Source organism: Atractosteus spatula, chromosome 5, assembly GCF_055471065.1.
Source record: "Atractosteus spatula isolate fAtrSpa1 chromosome 5, fAtrSpa1.hap1, whole genome shotgun sequence".
NCBI lineage: Eukaryota > Metazoa > Chordata > Actinopteri > Semionotiformes > Lepisosteidae > Atractosteus > Atractosteus spatula.
Genome location: NC_142710.1, coordinates 64,906,901 through 64,926,089, shown reverse-complemented (window position 1 = coordinate 64,926,089; position 19,189 = coordinate 64,906,901). Strand labels below are relative to the sequence as shown.

General features: G+C 50.3%; 1 protein-coding gene across 1 annotated transcript in view; it reads right to left on the bottom strand.

Annotated features, from left to right (window-relative positions):
* cacna2d2a (calcium voltage-gated channel auxiliary subunit alpha2delta 2a) overlaps positions 1–19,189 on the bottom strand; it is a 252,724-nt gene that overhangs the window by 51,690 nt on the left and 181,845 nt on the right. The window contains exons 7-10 of the mRNA XM_088915597.1: positions 18,054–18,185; positions 16,741–16,798; positions 8,247–8,297; positions 5,695–5,794 (exon numbers count right to left, since the gene is read on the bottom strand). Of these exons, the coding sequence (XP_088771723.1) occupies positions 5,695–5,794; positions 8,247–8,297; positions 16,741–16,798; positions 18,054–18,185 (341 nt within the window). The remainder of the gene's footprint in view (positions 1–5,694; positions 5,795–8,246; positions 8,298–16,740; positions 16,799–18,053; positions 18,186–19,189) is intronic.

The following is a 19,189-nucleotide window of genomic DNA, read 5'->3' as shown; positions in this document are numbered from 1 at the left end:
GAGGGCAGGAGATTCTGCTTCACTTTGGGGTGAGATATCTTATCTATCACACAATTAAAACCAACAAAAATCTGTTCCGAACGTCCTCTGGGTTCAGGATGGGATTAAATGCCACTCTCTTCAGACACTGCCATTCTGCCAATGTCTCTCGCTTAAAATGCCAGCAAAAGTAAATCTGCACACGTAACAATCCGCCTCTCCAGGCCAAGCTGTGAAGCTCAGGCCCCGTTTCAGACTTGGCATTGCAGAATAAGTGCCTTCAACCGGGAAACAGAACTGATTTATGAGCAGTTGAAAGGTGGTTACAAATAGGCACTGACAATGAAGAGCCCTCACTGCTTCAGGGGCTGCCTGTGTATGACCACTGGGGCCCCAGGTCTCTTTTGGCCAGCAGGTGTCTCCAACAGGCTCAATTCTTTTTTTCTTTCTTTCATTTCACTTCCTCTTCCTTTCCATTCCTCATTTTTTCCCTTTGTTTCTCCCTGTCCTTTCTTATCCCAAGTTTCCAGTAAGCCTGCCCCTCTCAGCCAGTCTCTTTAGATTTGGTCTCGAGTGCTAACAGCTAAAGCAGAGCTGGACCTGCACTGGACAGACCTCCTGCGGGGGCCCTATCATACAGGCAGCAATGCAACAAGACCTGATGGCACCAAACGTCAGGAGCTGAGCGGTTCCTTGCACCGGAGACCTGTAAGGAAACCTGTGGAAGCCAACAGGAAGTACATCTCCCTCTGAATCAGAAATTCTGCAAAGGGCATAACCTGGATTCAAACCAGCAAACTGCAGAAGAAAGAACAAACCCCGGCTCTAGGTGCAAGAACCAGTGTAAATGGGCAGGACATGAGGGAGGGCTAGACTCAGCTGACTGCAGCTGTAGCGGGTTCACACTCAACGGCTCCTCAGCAGACTCCTCTATCAGCATGCAGGCTGCAGCTGTGAAGTGGATTTTTGCCTTCCAAAGCAGACAAGCAAAGTTAACGCCGCATTAAAAACGGGCAAAGCAACGAACGGTCTGGACTCGTGACCTTCAGTGTTGCACAGCGGGGTAACTGCTGTCTAAGTAGGAGGATCGCAAAGGTAGCGCTAGATATCTGTCCGCCAACAGAGACAACAGCCAGTCGAGCCCTTCTGGGAACCTGTCAAATACTTCATCAAGGCACTGCTTCCTAATCAGCACTTTTCCACCCAAACTCCCGAGGGCAGACGAGCCGTAGCTATCTGATCCTTCCAGCTCCCGCTGCAGCCTGCAAAATCCTTTTTCTTTATGAACAGTCAACATGTTCTCTCACACATCTTGGAATAGATGTTCAATTACAAACTATTCCTCCAAAACCACGAACACCGGGCAGCTCAGAAGCGCGAGCCTTTCTCCTCTGCTGCTGATAAGGGAGAGATTTATTCAGCATTTGACGTCTGTATTTGTGCATGTAGGCAGAAGTTTGGGTATTTTAATTAATGGAACTGTTATGAGCGGTTTAGACAGTGTTAATTGGGAATGTTATCTGATAATTGCCTTAATTATCACATGGGTCTAAAATGACACGCCCTCACCAGACAGCATGAAATCACAATGTGCTCCCGTAAAACTCATCGTACGCTGAAATTCCGGTCTTGTTTCTACCTCGGCTGTAGCTGCAGCCCAACAGAGCATCACTGCTGGCTCGCTGACCGGGGGAGAGGCAAGGCCACCAGAAAGAGTCAGCCAATTCCAGCGCACAAGCCCCATCTGAGCACTATTCCCGCTCGTCTGGCTGGTGCAACTGATGAGTCTTCCCGTCTGCTGTCCTGCCTTGTCAAGCACGGGAGCTTTTCCAAGCCTTGTGAACCTCTTCAAGCAAACACGCCGCCCGGAGGCTCAGCTTTGGGAATGGTGGCGTGGGACAGGAGAGGGCACGGCGCAGTCTGAGCGAACGTCAGTGCAACAGGTGAATTCGAACTCCGGAGCTGCTGTAGCACCGCAGTGCCTGAAACAGAAACCCCTTTCCCTCCCCTTTTCCCTCGTTCTTCCCTCAGTCTCCGTCTGCTCCAGCTCTGCAGGACGACCTAGTTAGATATTCCAAGCCGATTCCTTCGGGGCTCCGGCGTGCAGCTGCACGTGTTTAGCTGGCTCGATGGGGGTCTCGCCCCAGGCCGGGTCTGAGCTGTAACGAGCGACTGGCGGGGCTCTCAGCAGGGTGCCCTCGAAACAGGGCCGTCGGCAAAGCGAAGAGGAAGGGCCGCCCGCCTTCCCAGGTGCCCCCGCGGGGAGTGAAGCGAAGCTGGCGAACGCATCTCAAACCCACCTGCCCCCCCAGTCTTGAGGACGTTACAGAAACGCAGCGGAAGGCAGGGTATGCGGATCTCTTTATTCTTTTTAAATTTCAGCGGAGGATTCGCAAAGCGTTTCTTACAAATAGCAAAACAAATTGGGGGGGGGGGGGGGGGGACAACACATAATCCTTTGCATAATTAATTAGCTCCCCTTCTGCCCTGCTTGCAGCTCCTACTGTAGGATTGAGAAATACCCTGACCGGTTGATAGGGATTAACAGAGATTACTGTGTACATCTGAACTGAGCACACCCCAAGACCCCCAACCACCCACTGCTGCGTGTCCGAGCTTCTGCACCAACGGCTTGATTCGCTTCCCGGCTTTTGTTATTGTGCGTGCACGTAAACTGCAGAACTGCCAGGGTGCCTGGAAATCCTCCGGTTTCCAATGGACTTCCGTGCTAGGGGTGTGTCTGAGAGGGGAGGATTGAAATCTGTGCACCGAAGAGAACACAAACTGCTGCACGGCACAACGTCAGACTTTTCCGGTGCTTATGTCGGCCTTAGAGGAACAGCTCTCTCTGCGGTCAAAATAGAGCACCTTTTTTTTTTCGGAGGAAAAGAGGATTGCAAAAAGATGAGTGAGGTTTCAGATTTCATCTCGCTCGCCTGTGCCTTGCACCCAATATCTCTGACTTCACTTTGATAAACAAAAACAGCCATCTGCGTCACTGCAACGCTGAGAGCGGTTTTCAGCCCTTTCAGCGAGTAAGGATTGAACGCACAGGAAATTACCCAGGAGAAACAGAACTGAGGCCGGAGCCGTAGAGGCAAGAATGGACTTGACCTTCTGTCTGCAGGGATGTGAAAGACAAAGAGACAGAAGAATCTGGAGAGAGTGATGTCTCTGATCTCAGTCCCGTTCCCTCCTGCAAGATGGCATCACACCTGGTTTTAAAGAGTTTTTAAAGCCTGTGAACCACCCCACCCCGACTGCACCCCGTCTGTCAGCCACAGCCGACTAATTCCTCAACAGCACCAGCTCTCCAGCTCTCCAGCTCCCAGGGCTTGCCAGTCCAGCTCCACAAACTCCGGCGGAGAAAACAAGCACAAAGGCTGGTGTCTCTCCCTGTCTGAGAGAACGCCGCTGCACGATCCCTGTCTGCTTTAGAACCCTTCAGGGCTCTGGGTGAGTGGCAAAGCTAGACCTCTCCCTGTGCAAAGGGGACCATCTTCAAGGAACTGCTTTATGACTTCCTGTGGTCCTAACACATCCCCTTATTCCAGCCTTCCCTGAGCTGAGATTGTTTTTCTCTTACACGGGCAAGCACTTCCTGCTCAGTTGCAATCTCTAGAAATAAAACAAGAAGATTTGTGAAATTCTGCTTTAAACATGCCCCTCTAATTGAATAAACCAACAGCTCGGGACGGCTCTTATTTACATAACTTGTTTCTGGTTTACTGCTTTGACTTGTTTACTGCAATTATTCCCCATAGATACACAAAACCCTATTTCAGAAAACTAAAAAAGAGGGAAACGAGAGGAGCCATTCAGCACATCTGGACCATCCAGTAGCTAGCAGCTAAAGGACCTCATCCAGCCATTTCCTGAAAGAAGCCATCCTATGGGCTTCAGCGACATGGCTGGACAGCTCGTTCCAAACCCACCCCCCACCCTCTGCAGACAGTGACCTCTGTTTTTGATTTTAAACACACTTCCTTGCAGATGCTAACACTGTACTGTACATGAAGAGCAACGATGCACCCACTCTCCAGTCCCCACATTCCAGGCTGCCAAAAGCATAGCAACTGAAAGTGGATAATAGCAAAGAATTTTTCTAACAATGCAAAAAAAATGGGAAAAAAATCAATTTTGTTCTCGCTGTGGCGGCAGCTCATCTCCCATTTGTATTCAGCAGAATTAAAAGGGACAGATTATTCCCCGTTGTTTTGTTTAAAAAGCTGTTATTACCTTTTAAAGTGGAAGAAAGGATGAATATCAACAAGACAGAAGTAATGTCCTGTCCCCTCTCTGCGTACTAATAAGACAGCAAAATTGTATCGCCCTGTGATTTGACAGCTGCTTGAGCCACTCTCGTTCCACTCATCTCCAGACAATTTCACCCTGCCTCGTATTCCGCTGACGAGCTGCCTTGTCTGCGGCCGCGAAAGCAGCAGGATCTGTCTCCCCTTCAGCACACAGCTCACGCCACTGGGCGTCGTCACCCGACCCTGCAGCGAGATCTGCTGGTGCCAGTGAGCTCCCTCTTATCGCCCTGGGCCATACGGGGTTCAACCCAGCTCTCTGTGTCTCAGTGGTCTGCGCCCCTTTTCAGCCTGACAGCCCACCTTGGTATGCAATAAAGCCACGGCTCTGTCCAGCTTTGACTCTATGATGTCTGAGAGAAAGAAATACAGTCCTGGGATGAAAAACGCAGAGCCTGCTGCACCCAGTGGGGATGCCTGGCGTACACACTCACAGGCCAAGGCCATTTTACACTGGAGTGTTGACAAAAACTGTTCAAGGCCACACAATGTCTCCTGTGCTAAATGTTGGGTGCTAAAGCTCGCCTGAGAGGAGAGCCGAGTTCCTCTTTCTTTCGAACCTTTACCCCGGGTGTCTTGCCATCAGCATCTTCGAGAATCTCTTCAGAAGCTTATTTAATCATCACCCAGTGTGTCTATTTACAGTGGTCAGAGTCCTAGAATGTCCATTTAGTGTCAGGCCAGGTCAGGGAGGACAAATTACAGTCAGCCTGCCTCTTAAAGGCAGTCATAAGACTCTGGTCATTGTAAATAGACACACTGGGTGATGACTAAATAATCAATTAGATAATTGGTTAAGGGCTAGAAGACAGACTTTCAACTGGGTGTAATTAAAGCAATTTTTGGTATATAAAGGATATCATGGTATTAATAGTAATTGGGTTTTAGAATCGCAAACCTTTGAGCATTACTTAGCCACCTTATTTAGAATGTTATTACATTCCCTTTCAGATTAAAATCACGGACTTTGATTACGAGCTCACAAAACAGGATTTCACAAAAAATTCTAACATATGTTACAATAAATATGGAAATGCCAAAGTTCCACTTTATAATACGCTGCTGGGTCCCGGTCCACAAATTGACAACCACTGGGTTAGACTGACATTCTGAGCCTGAAAGGAGCAACAGAAGGCCTGTCTGGTATTGACACATGGTTTAACACAAGCACAGCGTCTGTGTCTGCTATACGATCAAACACTCATACTAGATCCGGACTGCAGTTTGCATGAATGTGTCCCATTTGCATTCGCAGTACCACTGTGAAATGATATACTGCACTTATTCCTCGGGGGCACAGGCATTTCCTTTTTTTTTTTCAGAACTCTGTTACAAACATTTAAAACGCTCTTCTCCATGCCCCACCAGGCCATACTGGGAAGTCCTTACGGACAAGACTTACGGATGCCACATTGACGTAGTCGTCATCCGAGAGGGTGTCCAGCATCTCCGTGACGGAGGTCTTCATCAGCTTCAGGGTCAGCCCACTGACACTGCCGCTCCTGGTGAGGACAAGGGAAACACAGGGTGAGGGGCTGAACCCCCAGCTTCTGCGACAGAGGGCCTGCAGCCTTACAGGTGCCCTTCCACCACCGGCAGAAAAGGGAAGTCCAGTCGCGAGCCTACACATTCACGGGCGCTGCGAGGCGGAACCGCCACCAGGGTTCGAGACTCATAGTTGAATCGCAGGTGACAAACTGCTGTTGTAACCTTGAGGAAGGTACATCACACTACTTCACATATTCAGTGAAATACCCAGCTGAGTGAATGGGTACAAGTTGCTTTCGTCAGTCGTCAGTCAAATAACATTTGTGCCAACAGAAGTCACCTGTATCTGTGAAACCTACATATGGGGACCCGAAGAAATGTGTGACCTTAGCACGTGGATGACAACAACAACAGCTGTAGTAGTAGCAGAAGCAGCAGACTGGATCACCTTCGGTGTGGAGTTTTTGTGAGTTTTTGTCTCATGTCTCTTCTGACCTTCTACAGACATGCTGTCAAGTTCTATTGGCATCTCTGTATTGTCCCTGCCTGTGAGTGCCGGTCCTGGGACGGGCTATGGCCCATCCAGGGTGCAGTCCTGCCTTGCGCCCGGCACTCCTGGGACAGGCTCCAGTTTCCCACAATCAGAATGTCAGCAATAACTGCCCCTTTATTAATGGAATAATAATAACAAGCCGTATCACTCAATAGCAAGCCCCTTTACAATGCTAATCCTTCCAACAATTTTAGTTTGATAAACTAAATGTTACCCCACTGCAGAACTGGGCAAATGACAGTGCAGATTAATCGTTGGAACAAATGTGATAACAGCAATGACCCGAAGTGTAACTGTGTCTCTAATTGGAAGTGATCAGCACATGACTGCAATGGGAACATCAGGTACGGATGGTGCTGCAGCTGTAAATAAGACTATCCGACCCCAGCCCCACCCCTCCCACTGCGCCGCCACACGGACATGGCTGGATCAGGGCCGCAGGAGAGCAGGCACAGCACAAACAGCCTAACCTAACATCTGGTATCACAGACCTGATGAGCACCGATTTTGGAAACTGCAGCATGCTGCCTTCCACTGAGACAGGCCAAACCTGTGGTTAATGGAGGGGTGCAGAAATCGCTGAAGAGCAATGATGGATACTGGCTGATATCCGGCCTCTTGTCTTGTTGCAGCTGTGCAGTTAGGGCTGCCATTCTGCACAGAGCTGTTAGTTCTGCATTTTATTAACCCTCAGCTTGCAGTTCTCACACCATGGTTTCCCACTCTGGTCCTGGAAGAATGCTGGCTCAGTCCAGATTGGCTGCGTTTCTCCGGTGCTGTTTGACGACTTAATTACAAATTATCTGCTTTGCACCATTTTGGCTTTTCTTTTACTCGTTTCTTCTGTTAGTCCCGAGTGTCCAAAACGTCCTATTTCAAGGGTCCTTTCCACTGACGTCCGTACACAGGGCATCCCCCATCCCCTCAGCTTGCTGTGATTTCTGACTAAACGGGTCTTACTCTGGGATCAATTAATGATGAACACACAGCTAGGAGTGACACAGTATGAAACATTCCCATAGTGGGAGTGGTAGCATAAGACACACCCACAGCCGGAATGACACCATGTGAGACACACCCACAGCCGGAATGACACAATGTGAGGCACGCCCACACTGCGAGTGAAACCGTGAGACGCCCATATCAGGGCGCAACATCATGTGAGGCACGCCCACACTGGAAGTGACACCATGTGAGGCACGCCCACACTGGGAGTGACACCATGTGAGGCACGCCCACACTGCGAGTGAAACTGTGTGAGACACGCCCATATCGGGGTGCAACACCATGTGAGACATGCCCCCACACTGGGAGTGACACCATGTGAGACACGCCCACACTGGGAGTGACACCATGTGAGGCACGCCCATATCGGGGTGCAACACCATGTGAGACATGCCCCCACACTGGGAGTGATACTATGTGAGACACGCCTATATTGGGTATGACACCATGTGAGACACGCCCACATCAGAGTGCAACACCATGTGAGACACGCCCACACTGGGAGTGACACCATGTGAGACACGCCCACAGTGAAAAAGTGTGAGACACGCCCACACTGGGAGTGATAGTATGTGAGACACGCCTATATTGGGTATGACACCATGTGAGACACGCCCACATCGGAGTGCAACACCATGTGAGACACGCCCATACTGCGGTGGCAGTATGGGAGCAAACCCAAGAAGAGACGGTGTGCCTCCAGGACCAGGGCTGTGGACCCCTGCGCTAGGTTTCACTCCCTCCCTACCCTACCTGCACCACCTTGTTTCACACCTTCAGAAACTGCGCAGCTGTTTTAATGCAATTATTTTTCACAAATGGCATCCACCATCACGCGTCGCTTTGCTGCTTTCCTGGAACATAAAGACAGGAAGCAGGTGGAACGCTAACGAGTCGCCAGAACTTACACGTCTACAATGATCACCATGTCCTTTGGAGACGACGCCCCTTGGATGTACCTGCGAACGACAGAAATCAACTGTTTAGTCAAATAGCAACGGTGCACTAAGAGATCGGATTTTGCATGGATTCAGCCAGGTTCCTAGGCCCTTTATAGTTTTTCCTGCACTCTTACAAAACTGCACATCATCGAGGGGGAACACAGGAGCATTAAAATCCACTGGAGAATGTTCCTGGTTCGGCTAGGGCTGTATTGCGATTCCCTGACCTCCTACTGTTAAAGGTCGGCACTCCAACCTTGAGTCCTGAGTTAAACTGTTAAACCGATAAACAGCGCAGTGCTGAGGGCCTCCATCTCGTCAGGCAGAGCTGGAACCCTGAGACACTGCAGCCTGTAGTGTGGGATTAACTGAGCATGTCCGGGGTGGAAAGAAAAAGAAAAAAAAATCCAATTATTTTTAATAATAGACAGCGAGACATCAAAGGTAGAATTTCCACCGCGCTCCACGACGAGCGGCATTCAGAATCAGGACTGGAACCATGAGGCGTATTGGCGTGACTTTTATCAATTTAATTACTAAAATCTTAATTTAAAAAGAGAGAGAAAAAGAGGGAGAGAGAGAGAAAGCTCCTCTTTCATATGGTGCTGCTAAATACATATCAAGGCAGTCCCATCCCTGGGTGAGGAAACGTGTGCTGTGGCTGCCTCTTCAAGAGAGCATGTCTAGGACTCTCACTGCAGAGACACAAGCTTTTACTGAAAACAAACACGCAGCAAGAAATTGGTTTATGCTAATATGGGGAGAGCATTTTTAAATAAAAGGGATAAGTAGTATGTTCTAGTTGTCTGAAACTGAAATGGTCTTTACTTCTTGTGATTAGGTGCCAGTGAGAGGAAAGGACTCAAAACAATTTAATAAAGAGCAGCACTGCTGCCAGGAGAGGTTTATATGTGGAGCTTTGAGACTCAATTGGTTGATGGGAGTCTTCACAGAAAAACAGAAGGGTCTAATAGACTGAACAACAGCGTGCAGGGGAGGGTCACAACTGATCAGACACGCGATGGCTGAAAGGTACAGCTTGTTGTGCCCAGAGTCCTTTCTGACACTGGGCACAATCTTAAACGGTGGAGACCATTAAAACACTGCCAAAAATAAAATAAAAATCACTATCACAACGGAAACAATGTACAGTACACTGCACCCCCCCCCCCATATTTCAGGAACACCCTGTCAAGAGTCACAAAGGCCATTGTAAGGACACTATAAAATATAACATTATTGTTATTTAACTTTCATATGCTTTAAAATGGAAAATCAGGAACTGATGTTCTGTGCTCAAATAAGCACTTACAAAAATTCAGAACTGGAATTGTCCAGGTTTATCCCAAACACTGGGAAAACGCCTTCCTTTTAGCACGACCGTACGCACCAGGACAAACGACCGCACGCTACAGTGTTTCTGCCGGCTCCTGGCCTCTGATGCATTCTCCCAGTATCACGGCTGCGCTGAGCTCTGCACAGGCAACTGGTCTGCTGAGCGGTAAGTGAAAGCTGAGGGCTATCGCCAGCAGTGGAGTCCATTCCTCTATATACACTGCCTTGACAGATGCTGGCGAGTGCAATACAATCAGCTAATGGCTGTGTGTACAGCAGGCCCATCGTTGCAGAGGTCCGTGTTGCGATGGGCGCATGGGCAGGAGTGTCTAGTCCCTACTGATTGATTGATGGCAGCCTGACTGCACGGCGCTACATTGATCCAGTCCTGGGAGCCCACTCGCGGCCCCTCCTGTGGGCTCATCCCGAAGTGACAACATGTCCTCGTTCTGCTGTGGATCGCTGGGGCGCACCAGACATGAGCCCCAGTGAACACTCCTGGGATGAGCTGGGATGACACGTGGCACCTAGGGCTCAGAGACCGGCGAACAGGCACAGGCCTGTCCAGGCTCTAACAGAGGGAAGACACAGAATCCCATCAGACAGTATCTGCAACCTACTGGAAAGCCAGTGTGACACAGAGGTGCAGACTGTCTACTAGCCTGTGACTTTGACAACAGACCTCCCGTCGATCAGCACTGCCAATTACAAATGTTCATCAGCATAATGAATTTGCCCACGTCATGTCGGTTCAATCAAATGTCAACACACCTGCTGCAAAAGGCGATGTGTAATACTCCTCATCACCCGGATACAAACTCACTTCAAATCTGACAAACCTGCCGATCTGCTCTTATAGGGTTAATACAGCCTTTAACTTCCTTCTTGTCACTTCTGCACTGCCTCCTGTTCATGAGGTCTGTGTAGCAGCTGTCAGAAAACCGCTGGGTATTACAGTTAAACTCGAAACCTTTGAACAGGCTGAGGGTCTCCTGCTGTAGTGCGCTGCGCAGCGTGGTCTAAGAATAACGAGGATCGAGCACTCATCCAGTCCTGGGACCCCACTCGCACTTATGCAGCTATCGAACCTACAGTATCTAACAAAAGCTCCCACTTCGCTGCATGTGCCTCTGTCTCGACCACGTGCACTCTTTAAAAAGGGCTCTCTGTAACTTTCAAGTGAAAGCACGACAGCACACTCAAGAAGACATTAAGGTCTGCTCTAGAAAGTTCAAAAGCAGCACCTGACCTTACAATCAAAGAAGTCATCTTGAGTGTCCCTGAGATGCACACTGCATGTTCAGCATACAGCATTCGGCAGTTATGGACATCTGTGAGGGCTACCTTGCAGGCTTCTGGGGGGGTTGAGTCGCTATAAATCAATAAATCAGAGACAGGCGAGGCGATCGCCGTGGGAGGCCCGGATCAAGGGAAAACCCAGCGGGACTCAGTTCTCTGTCAGCCGAAGGGCGTTTCAACCACCTGGACCAGAACCCAAACCCAAACCCGCCCTCTGTAGCACAGCGGCTTCCAAACAGCCAAACAGCAACGCAAAGACACTGCGCGGGGGAGCTCAGCAGGCGCCAGCGCCGGTACCTGGGGGCCTCCAGTCCTGTCCGTGCGCTCCTCTCCCGGGTCAGGACCGGGGAGTCGATACGAAAAGACGGAAATTCAGCAGCGGTAAAGGAGGGGCGGATTAGACAGGCTCCGTTACCGGCTCTACACTTGAATTTCCAGCATTTCCAGGTGCCAGATCAGTAGGCCTTATCTGTGTTTTCGGCAGCGGCGAGTGTCGCGCGTCGCCAGAGCCCCCGACGCGTGCGTGTCGGAGCGACAGGTTTTGTTATTTGACGGACTGACGCCTCCCGAGCCCGGCTCTCCCGGGAGACGTGCGGACTGAATAAAGATTAAATTAAGATAAAATAAACTCCAGGAGACGCAAATCCACAGCTGCCCTCAGAAAGATGATGTAATCTTGACTTGTTTATTCCGCCTGAGCCTCCAGAAGCTCGGCTCTTTCTTCCAGCATCTCGGCCGCTCCGTGGGGAGGGAGAACAGGGGCGGGGAGGGGGGGGGGGGAGAGGGGGGCCATTCTTGTATTATGGTTTGTTTCTGAAGCGTAAAAATAAAAAAAAACGTATTAAAAAAAACACAAGTGATCAACTTTTCACGGCAATGGAACTCTATTGAAGAAAAAAACAACATGAACGCCGAAGATCTAATCAGTCTGCAGCTTTTGTGAGCTGCCGTCACTGAAATTGAAGTGCGGCACGCGTTGTGTTCACCCTGTCGATTCTCATCACAATCCCCACTCCCTAATTCAGCACGATAAGGAAGTTCTGTTGGGATCTGGGACTGGGGTCCGGCTTTCCACGGAGTTGCAGTGCAGAGGAGAGTCCATCATCTACAGAAATCCGGAGACACTACCGTAGGCATTTTTCAGGTATGCTTTCCAGGCACTCCTGTGGTTCTATCAGTAGCGACAGCGAATAATTAAGGTCTCCAGATTTTGTCAGATCGTTTTCCCAAGGCCGTTCAGGGAGAAATACGGGAACGGCGTCCGGATTGCGCTGCTGGGGCGGGTTTTGGAAGCGGACTGCTCTGCGTTGCGGAGGGCCTTCCCCCGGGTCTGCCGCGCGTCTCAGACAGCGGGCGGCACCGCGGCGGGCCTGTGACAGGGAAGACAAGAGGCCACCCACCCCGCTCACGTCAAGCGGGCGCGTTATTAAACGGCTCCCTGTGGGCCTGACCGCCAGCCCGCCGGCCCAAAATATTTACCGCCGCGAGATGGGCTTTTCTGAAAATCGATCTCTCTCTGCCGGCTGCACGCTGGAATGCGCCGCGGCGGTAATGGGATCTTCGCGATGCTTCGGTGGCTCGAGTCTGTGTCCTCTGCTCTGTGTGCTGCCTGGCTCCATCTCTCTGTCCCCCCCTCCTCCCTTTAATAACCCTCACAGACGTTACAATTGAGAAATGTTAATAATTAATGTCGGAGCAATTGGAGACAATTAACTGTGCTGGTTGGGCCATTAATTTTCCGGGGGGTCTGGGGGTGGGAAGGCAGCCAGGGGGAACAGATCGGCAGACTCAGGGTAATTGCCTTCATTTCCCTGCTCTCTGGGGCTGCAACTTGGAAGAAAAATGCTTTTTTTTTTTTAAAGACGTCCAAAGGCTACCCCACCACTTGACACCCCAAAATGTCCTACGATTTCTGCTTAATCACTTGGCTGACAGAGAGAAACACTGGAGCACAGCTGGTCCTCTGCTCACTTTTGCATCCAGACAGCCACAAGCCTGGCACGGTTTACATTAGTGCCTACAGTATACATACACATGCAATAAACACCATTTACTTCCCAATGCATTGTTGCATAGCTGCTAGGCTCCCAGTTAACAAGTTTAAACGCTGCCGTTCCCAAAGCATCATTTGTTTCCTCCTGTTTCAGCTCCGTTCCGGAATGCACGCAGGCCTGCGGAGCAGCCGGCAAAAGATATTTTGGCAATTAGTGGGGAGTCAATTACATACTCCCCGAGTCTGTGCAAAGGTCATCGCAGAGCACAAGCAGAAAATCACGAGCTCAGCCACCAGGAATCGGAACATCACTTAATTAAAGAGATCGCTCAGCCGTCCCAGAGGCGCCTGAGACCTTACTCCCCCCTCCCCCCTCCCCCCACACCCAAACTTTTCCGCAAACATCCAAGCCATTCTGTCTTGGAACCCGGAGCGACTCCTCCAGCTTTCAGTGCCGAGCAGGAAGCGGCATCTTGTGTAGCAACAGGGAAACAGGTGCCGTGTTCCTGTTCTACACGCACACGCTGACCGGACCCAGAGAGCCGTGTGCTGGCACAGGGGCAACACTGGCACTACCTGACCCCTGAACTCACAGAGGGCGCAGCTGTGCCAGCTGCTAATGTAGGGGCTCCCAATCCTGGGCCCAGTGTTCCCCCCCCCACACACACACACACACACCTGCTGGGTTTCGTTCCAGCCAAGCCATCAGTCTCACAGTCACACCATGTGCACTGACATCATAAATAGTAAGATCAACAATGGCTGCTTGTTTCGGCTCTTGAACGTGTCGGAGCTTTAACCATTGTATTTTGAAAGTGAAATAAATTTGGGGGACATCCAATCCCAAACTTTGGACTAGAAAACAAAACGCAAATCTTCAGATGAAGATCCCTCTTTGGCCGTGTATGGATTCTAATGAAGGCGGGATGGAATGGGGAGCAGCTGGCGTGTGGGTCACCAGGACCAGGACTGGGCACCACTGCGCTATAGCACGAGCCCCGTTCACTGCAGTGCCACCTGCTGGTGAGCGCCTGACACCCCTCGAACCCGCGCCAGCAGACGGGCTGTCCAGCCAGAGACGGCACAGCCAGGCCGCAGCAGGTGAGCTGCCCTAATGCCCAGGTGAACACGGCAAGGAGTTAGAGGGACGACACTGCACACAGGATGGGTACCGACCCGATCTGGAAGGACTTAACACACAGGAGGGTCTGCTGGAATCAGACAAGTAATGCTGGGAATGACGACACCTGAACTCTTCCTCCAGAGCTGCCCAGCAGAAATTCTGGAAGCTGGTCTGGAAGGCAATTATTTTAATGGGAATTTCAGTAATCCCTAAAATTGTTAGTTACATAATAATTCATAAATGACTGGTCACTATATTACACTTAGCTAAACGGTTGTGCTACCTTGTGTTTTTGTGCCAATCCAAGGCCTACAGAAATGACATGAATTCTAACCAGCAAACTGTGTTTCTGAAAAAGAAACTGGATTTGCACATCTGTTGAAAGAACACAGCAGCCAGCTTCTGCCTCTCACGTTAGTGACTAAATGCCTCAGCAACACTCCAATTACCAGAGCTCCTCATTCTAAGATTTATACTCTATTTTACAGGTTTTCTGCTAAATCAGGTTCTGTCAGGGAGAATCACCAGGGACATTTCTGACAGTGGAAATCTAATTAGTCTGTCAGTTCAGACCCTGTTAACATCTCTTTACATAGTTGAGTCTTATTATTGCATGGCACAGAAGGAAGCAGGTTCTGTTTATGATGATGATTTAATAGTTTTAACACAGGGCCAGACAAGCCAGTCTCCTCATCTTTAAACACAGGGCTCTTCGTGAAGCGGGAAAGGCAGGAGCAATTTGTTAGGCAAAGAGCTTGCGTCATTACAAAGAGGTTTGTCTGAAATGTGGCGATGAAATGACCGAAGCCCTGATGATGCCCCAGAGCACAGTAACGCAGGAACTGTGGCCCAGCCCCCTGGACTCAGACCTACAGTATCTGCCATTTAAGAACATCAGACGGGTCACAACTTGCACAGACGCTAATTAACATCTAGACAAATTACTGTGCATCGCCGTCTCAATCTTGGTTTTAGAACAGAGAACATAAAGGTTAAAAGCGAGCGGAGAGCATTTGGCCCATCTGGCGTGTTTGCTAGTTAGTAATTAATTGACCCCCGGATCTCGTCCAGATTTTTCTCGAACGAAGCCAGGGCACTGGCTTCAACAACATGGCTGGGCCGCTTGTTCCACACCCCCACATCCCTTTGTGTAAAGACATGTCCCCCCTGCTCTCAGTTTGTATATCAATCACACTGCCGGCCTCAGCATCACTTTGCATCAAGAGCCTTCAGGTTCCAACTGCCTTCTGCTGACTTTCCTGGGGCAGATTCTCCTTCTGCTTTTAGCTCATGAACCATGATCTACGCGACCACTACACGCGCTGTCTGACTCCACATTTTGCACCAAACATATCGCTAGTTCACAGGCATGCTGTCGGTCCCCAGACGTCCCCCGCTGTCACACTGCAAGCCACCCACGGACTCCACTTTGGGAAAACCTTGGGAAGGTGCCGCCACAGCCAGGAAAGCGTCGGCGTCTCCCATGCATTGTGGGTAGTAGGGGCTCATCCCAGAACCATTTTATTTTTCCAGCCACGTAGTGACAAAGAAAAGCAAAGCAGATGGAAGTTATTTACTCACCAAAAAAAAAACGCATTAGCCGTCATGGGAGCGCAGACTGGGAGCTCGGGGGCTGCAGTTGCTTGCGAGGGAACTTGAGAGTGTAATTAATCAACCGGCCCCGACTGCATCGTTTTCATCCGAGCACTACGGAGCTGCTGGACGAGCAGGGCTGCCCCCCAGAGGGGCAAAACGTCATCAGAATGACCCCGTCAGAAGGCAACGGTGACGGGCCCCACCTGCCAGCAGAACTGCAGAACAGCAGAGCCAGCCCAGCCCCGCCCAGCCCTGCCTCGACCTCAGAGCCACCACTAGGATCCCTGAGATGACACATGCAAACCTGTCTCCCCCACCAGCTGCTTCTCAACACCCCTTCTAGAATCCGTCTGCAAAAAATAAACCTGCCGCTAATCGATTTTCTGCGGCAAACCGAATCTTTCAGATGCTTCAATCCTGCCTTCAGCGTCCTGAAGAGCCGTGGGCTGGATGTTAGAAGGGTTATTCCAGCTGTTTTCTAGAAGCAGCTGGATGAGATCCTTGGATCAGCTCGCTGTTGGCTACCGGACGGGCAGAATGGGTCAAATGGCTCCTTCCGTCTGGCCGTGTGGGCCAGCCCTGGCAGAGGCACGCAGGATGGATGGAGGAGACGGAAATAAGGAAAGGAACGGGAGGCCGAGAGGACGGAGATGGAGGAACGCCGACAGCGAGAGAGCAGCTCCTTCAAAGGCAGACAAGGTGTACTACCTCTGTTTTCACCCAGCCCCGGACGATAACGGTCACGGTGCTCTTAAGAGCTGTTGCTCTGGGCAGGAAAGACGCTTTCTGCTTCAGTTCTGAAACAGGGCTGCCGAGAACGAGGTGATAAAGATGACTTCTTTACAAAAAGGGTTGCGGGGGTGTGGATCAAGCTACCCAGCCATGTTGCTGAAGCCGCCACCCTGGCTTCCTTCAGATAACCACTGGACACACCTGTTGGATCGATTAGCTGCTATCTCCCAAATGAGCTTAATAGGCCAGATGACCTCCCCTTCTCTGTAACCTTTCTAATGTTCTCATTTATTCTTATAGACTATCTGTCAGCTCAGCCAACACTAGGAGGACTGTATTCACCGTTACTTCACAGCTGGAGATCAAAACCATGCTGTGCTTACCAGGGTCGCCTTCGGACGTCGTACAGGTCGATCTTATTGGGAGCCCTCCATGGCGTTGCTGGACACAGGGCACAGACAAACAGGAAACACGGTCACAGAGCAATCGGGACAGCCGGAGCAGTGCCCACAGGTGAGCGATCAGAGATGACAAAGCCTCTGTTTGAGCCTCTGTGAGCTGAAGAGATCTAAGCTGATGCCAGGAAGAAATTCATAAAACATTTAAGACTGCCAAGTTTAACTGTTTAAAACGATTTTGAAAAAAAAGCTGTGTTGTTGTTACTAATCAGTGCTCTGAGAATGTGGGTTTTCCCTCCGATATTAGCGTTGTTCAAATTAAGAACAAAAAGCCACAATTTCATCAGAGTGAATTCTGCATGTGGCCTGCTTCTGTGTCTGATATCTAAAGGGAGAAAAAGGGAAGGCTCCTTTAAGATGTCTCAGAAATAAAAGATACCTGCCAATTCTATGTTGTTGCTTTTGGTTTAACACACAGTAAGGGAGTAATAATTTGAAAATGCTCAAACTTGACAACTGATACTTTCTGTAAATATGGGTGCTACCATCTTGAAATGTAAAATGACTTGAAAACAAGGCTGGTTCTGAAACAATGCTGCTTCTCAGCTCTCTCAAGCCAGGAAGTGACACACTTCATCAGCCAGCTTCTAGCTGATTCCACCTTGATCAACTGTTCGTTAGGCAATGCTTTGCATACTGACCACCAGACTCTGAAAGTACCCTGCTGATACTCCGTGCCACACCCCATGTCTGATCGCTCACAAGGAGAGACGTTCCTATCTCCTGCGTCTACACTGTTGAAGCATTCCGATCCTGGGAGAAGACAAACCGAAGCCCTGATCGATGCCAGGAATGAGGCGTTCTGGAAAATGCTTCAGATCCGCAGTTATTAAGTTAGACCGGATGAAGAAAATTACAGAGTTACAGAATTACAAAATTGAACATTACAGAGTAAAGATTTGTAAAGGAAATAAATTTAGCAGTGTGGCACGAGAGTATTTTCCCCCTTTCTCTTCCTTTAATGGACATTTAGCTGTGCTTTAAGCCACTGTGGGGTGACAGTGGGGTGTCTCTGCTGTCCTGCAGCACAGATTTGAACGGGGCTATGTCACCACATACGTTTCTCAAACTGTATGATATTGTCAGTCTAATAGTTGCAATTAATGTAGGTGTAATTTTAATTTAATCAGCTTTAATTCTTTCGCGTGCACAGCAACGTGCGAAGGCAGAACCGGGGGAGGGCTTCTGGCACGTGCCAGGCCAGGGGTCCCCCATTCCTCTCGAGCGGCTTCTTTTACCTGGGTAGTACCTGGTGACTCCGGTGGCACTGCCAAACACCTGCCAGAGCAAGGAGGGGTCCTCGTTGCGGTTCTCGATGAACACCTTCTCCAGGGCCTGGGTCCAGTTCAGCTCGTTCAGGATCACCGTGGCTAGAAAGGGGAGGACAAGCCGCTGAGACCTTGGTAACGGGGGGGGGTCCGCCTGTTTCCGTAGTTACCCCAGCTAGATTGACAGCACTCACACCCTGTCTGTCTGTCGAGTGTTGACAAGTTGACAGAACCGCTCGGTCCAATCCTGATTTTCACCAGTTTCGTAACCCCCCCACCCCGTGTAACACTGCCCAATCCACTTGAAAGTGCGCTGGGAGTCCGGGGCCTCCTTCTCCTTATGATGTCATAATCGTCCATGACATCACATCCTGAAAAGCTATAAAAAGTGAGCCCCACCCCCTCTTCCTCCTGAGTGAAAATGCACACGCCAAAAGATAAAAGTGGGGACAGAAAGAGGCTGGAGGGCTTTGGAGGTCTTTCACAAAGTGCAACGATAGCTCCAAAACAAACAAAAAATATTAGTAAAGATTATTTGAAATATTAAAATACTGTGTATACTAAGTATTTTTACACTGAATCGTCGAGACGGTCAGGCCCGGAGCCCAGAGGAATCCATGAAGAGTTGGGCAGAGCCTGCAAATTCCACGCAGAAGGAGCTCCAATGCAAAACTGAACCCCGGACCCCAGTGCTGTGGGGCACGTAGGGCACCCGCACCCTAATAAAACACGACATATCACGCCTGCGCAACAGCCGTGCAGAAACGGTCTCCCAGCCCCTCCACACCCTCAGCAGGACAGACCGGGAACAAGGCGGCGTGCCGGGTCAAGACACGAAGGGCAGGGAGTCGGACCCGTTCGCCAGCCCCCGATCCCCTGCTGCCAGCGGAAACGCGGGCCGGTGATGAATGTCCCGCGCAGATCCAAACCTCTCTCTCACTGCGGTCCACACCAGGCGGCGAGCGCGTGAAACGGCCCTGCGAGGCACGGGGCCAGCCGCGCGGCTGCAGTGCGGGAGTCTCACTGCCACAGCCAATGACCTGTCATGTGAGCCACTGAGACGGCACTTCCCTCCCCCAGCCCCCAGCCCCCACCGCCACGCACAC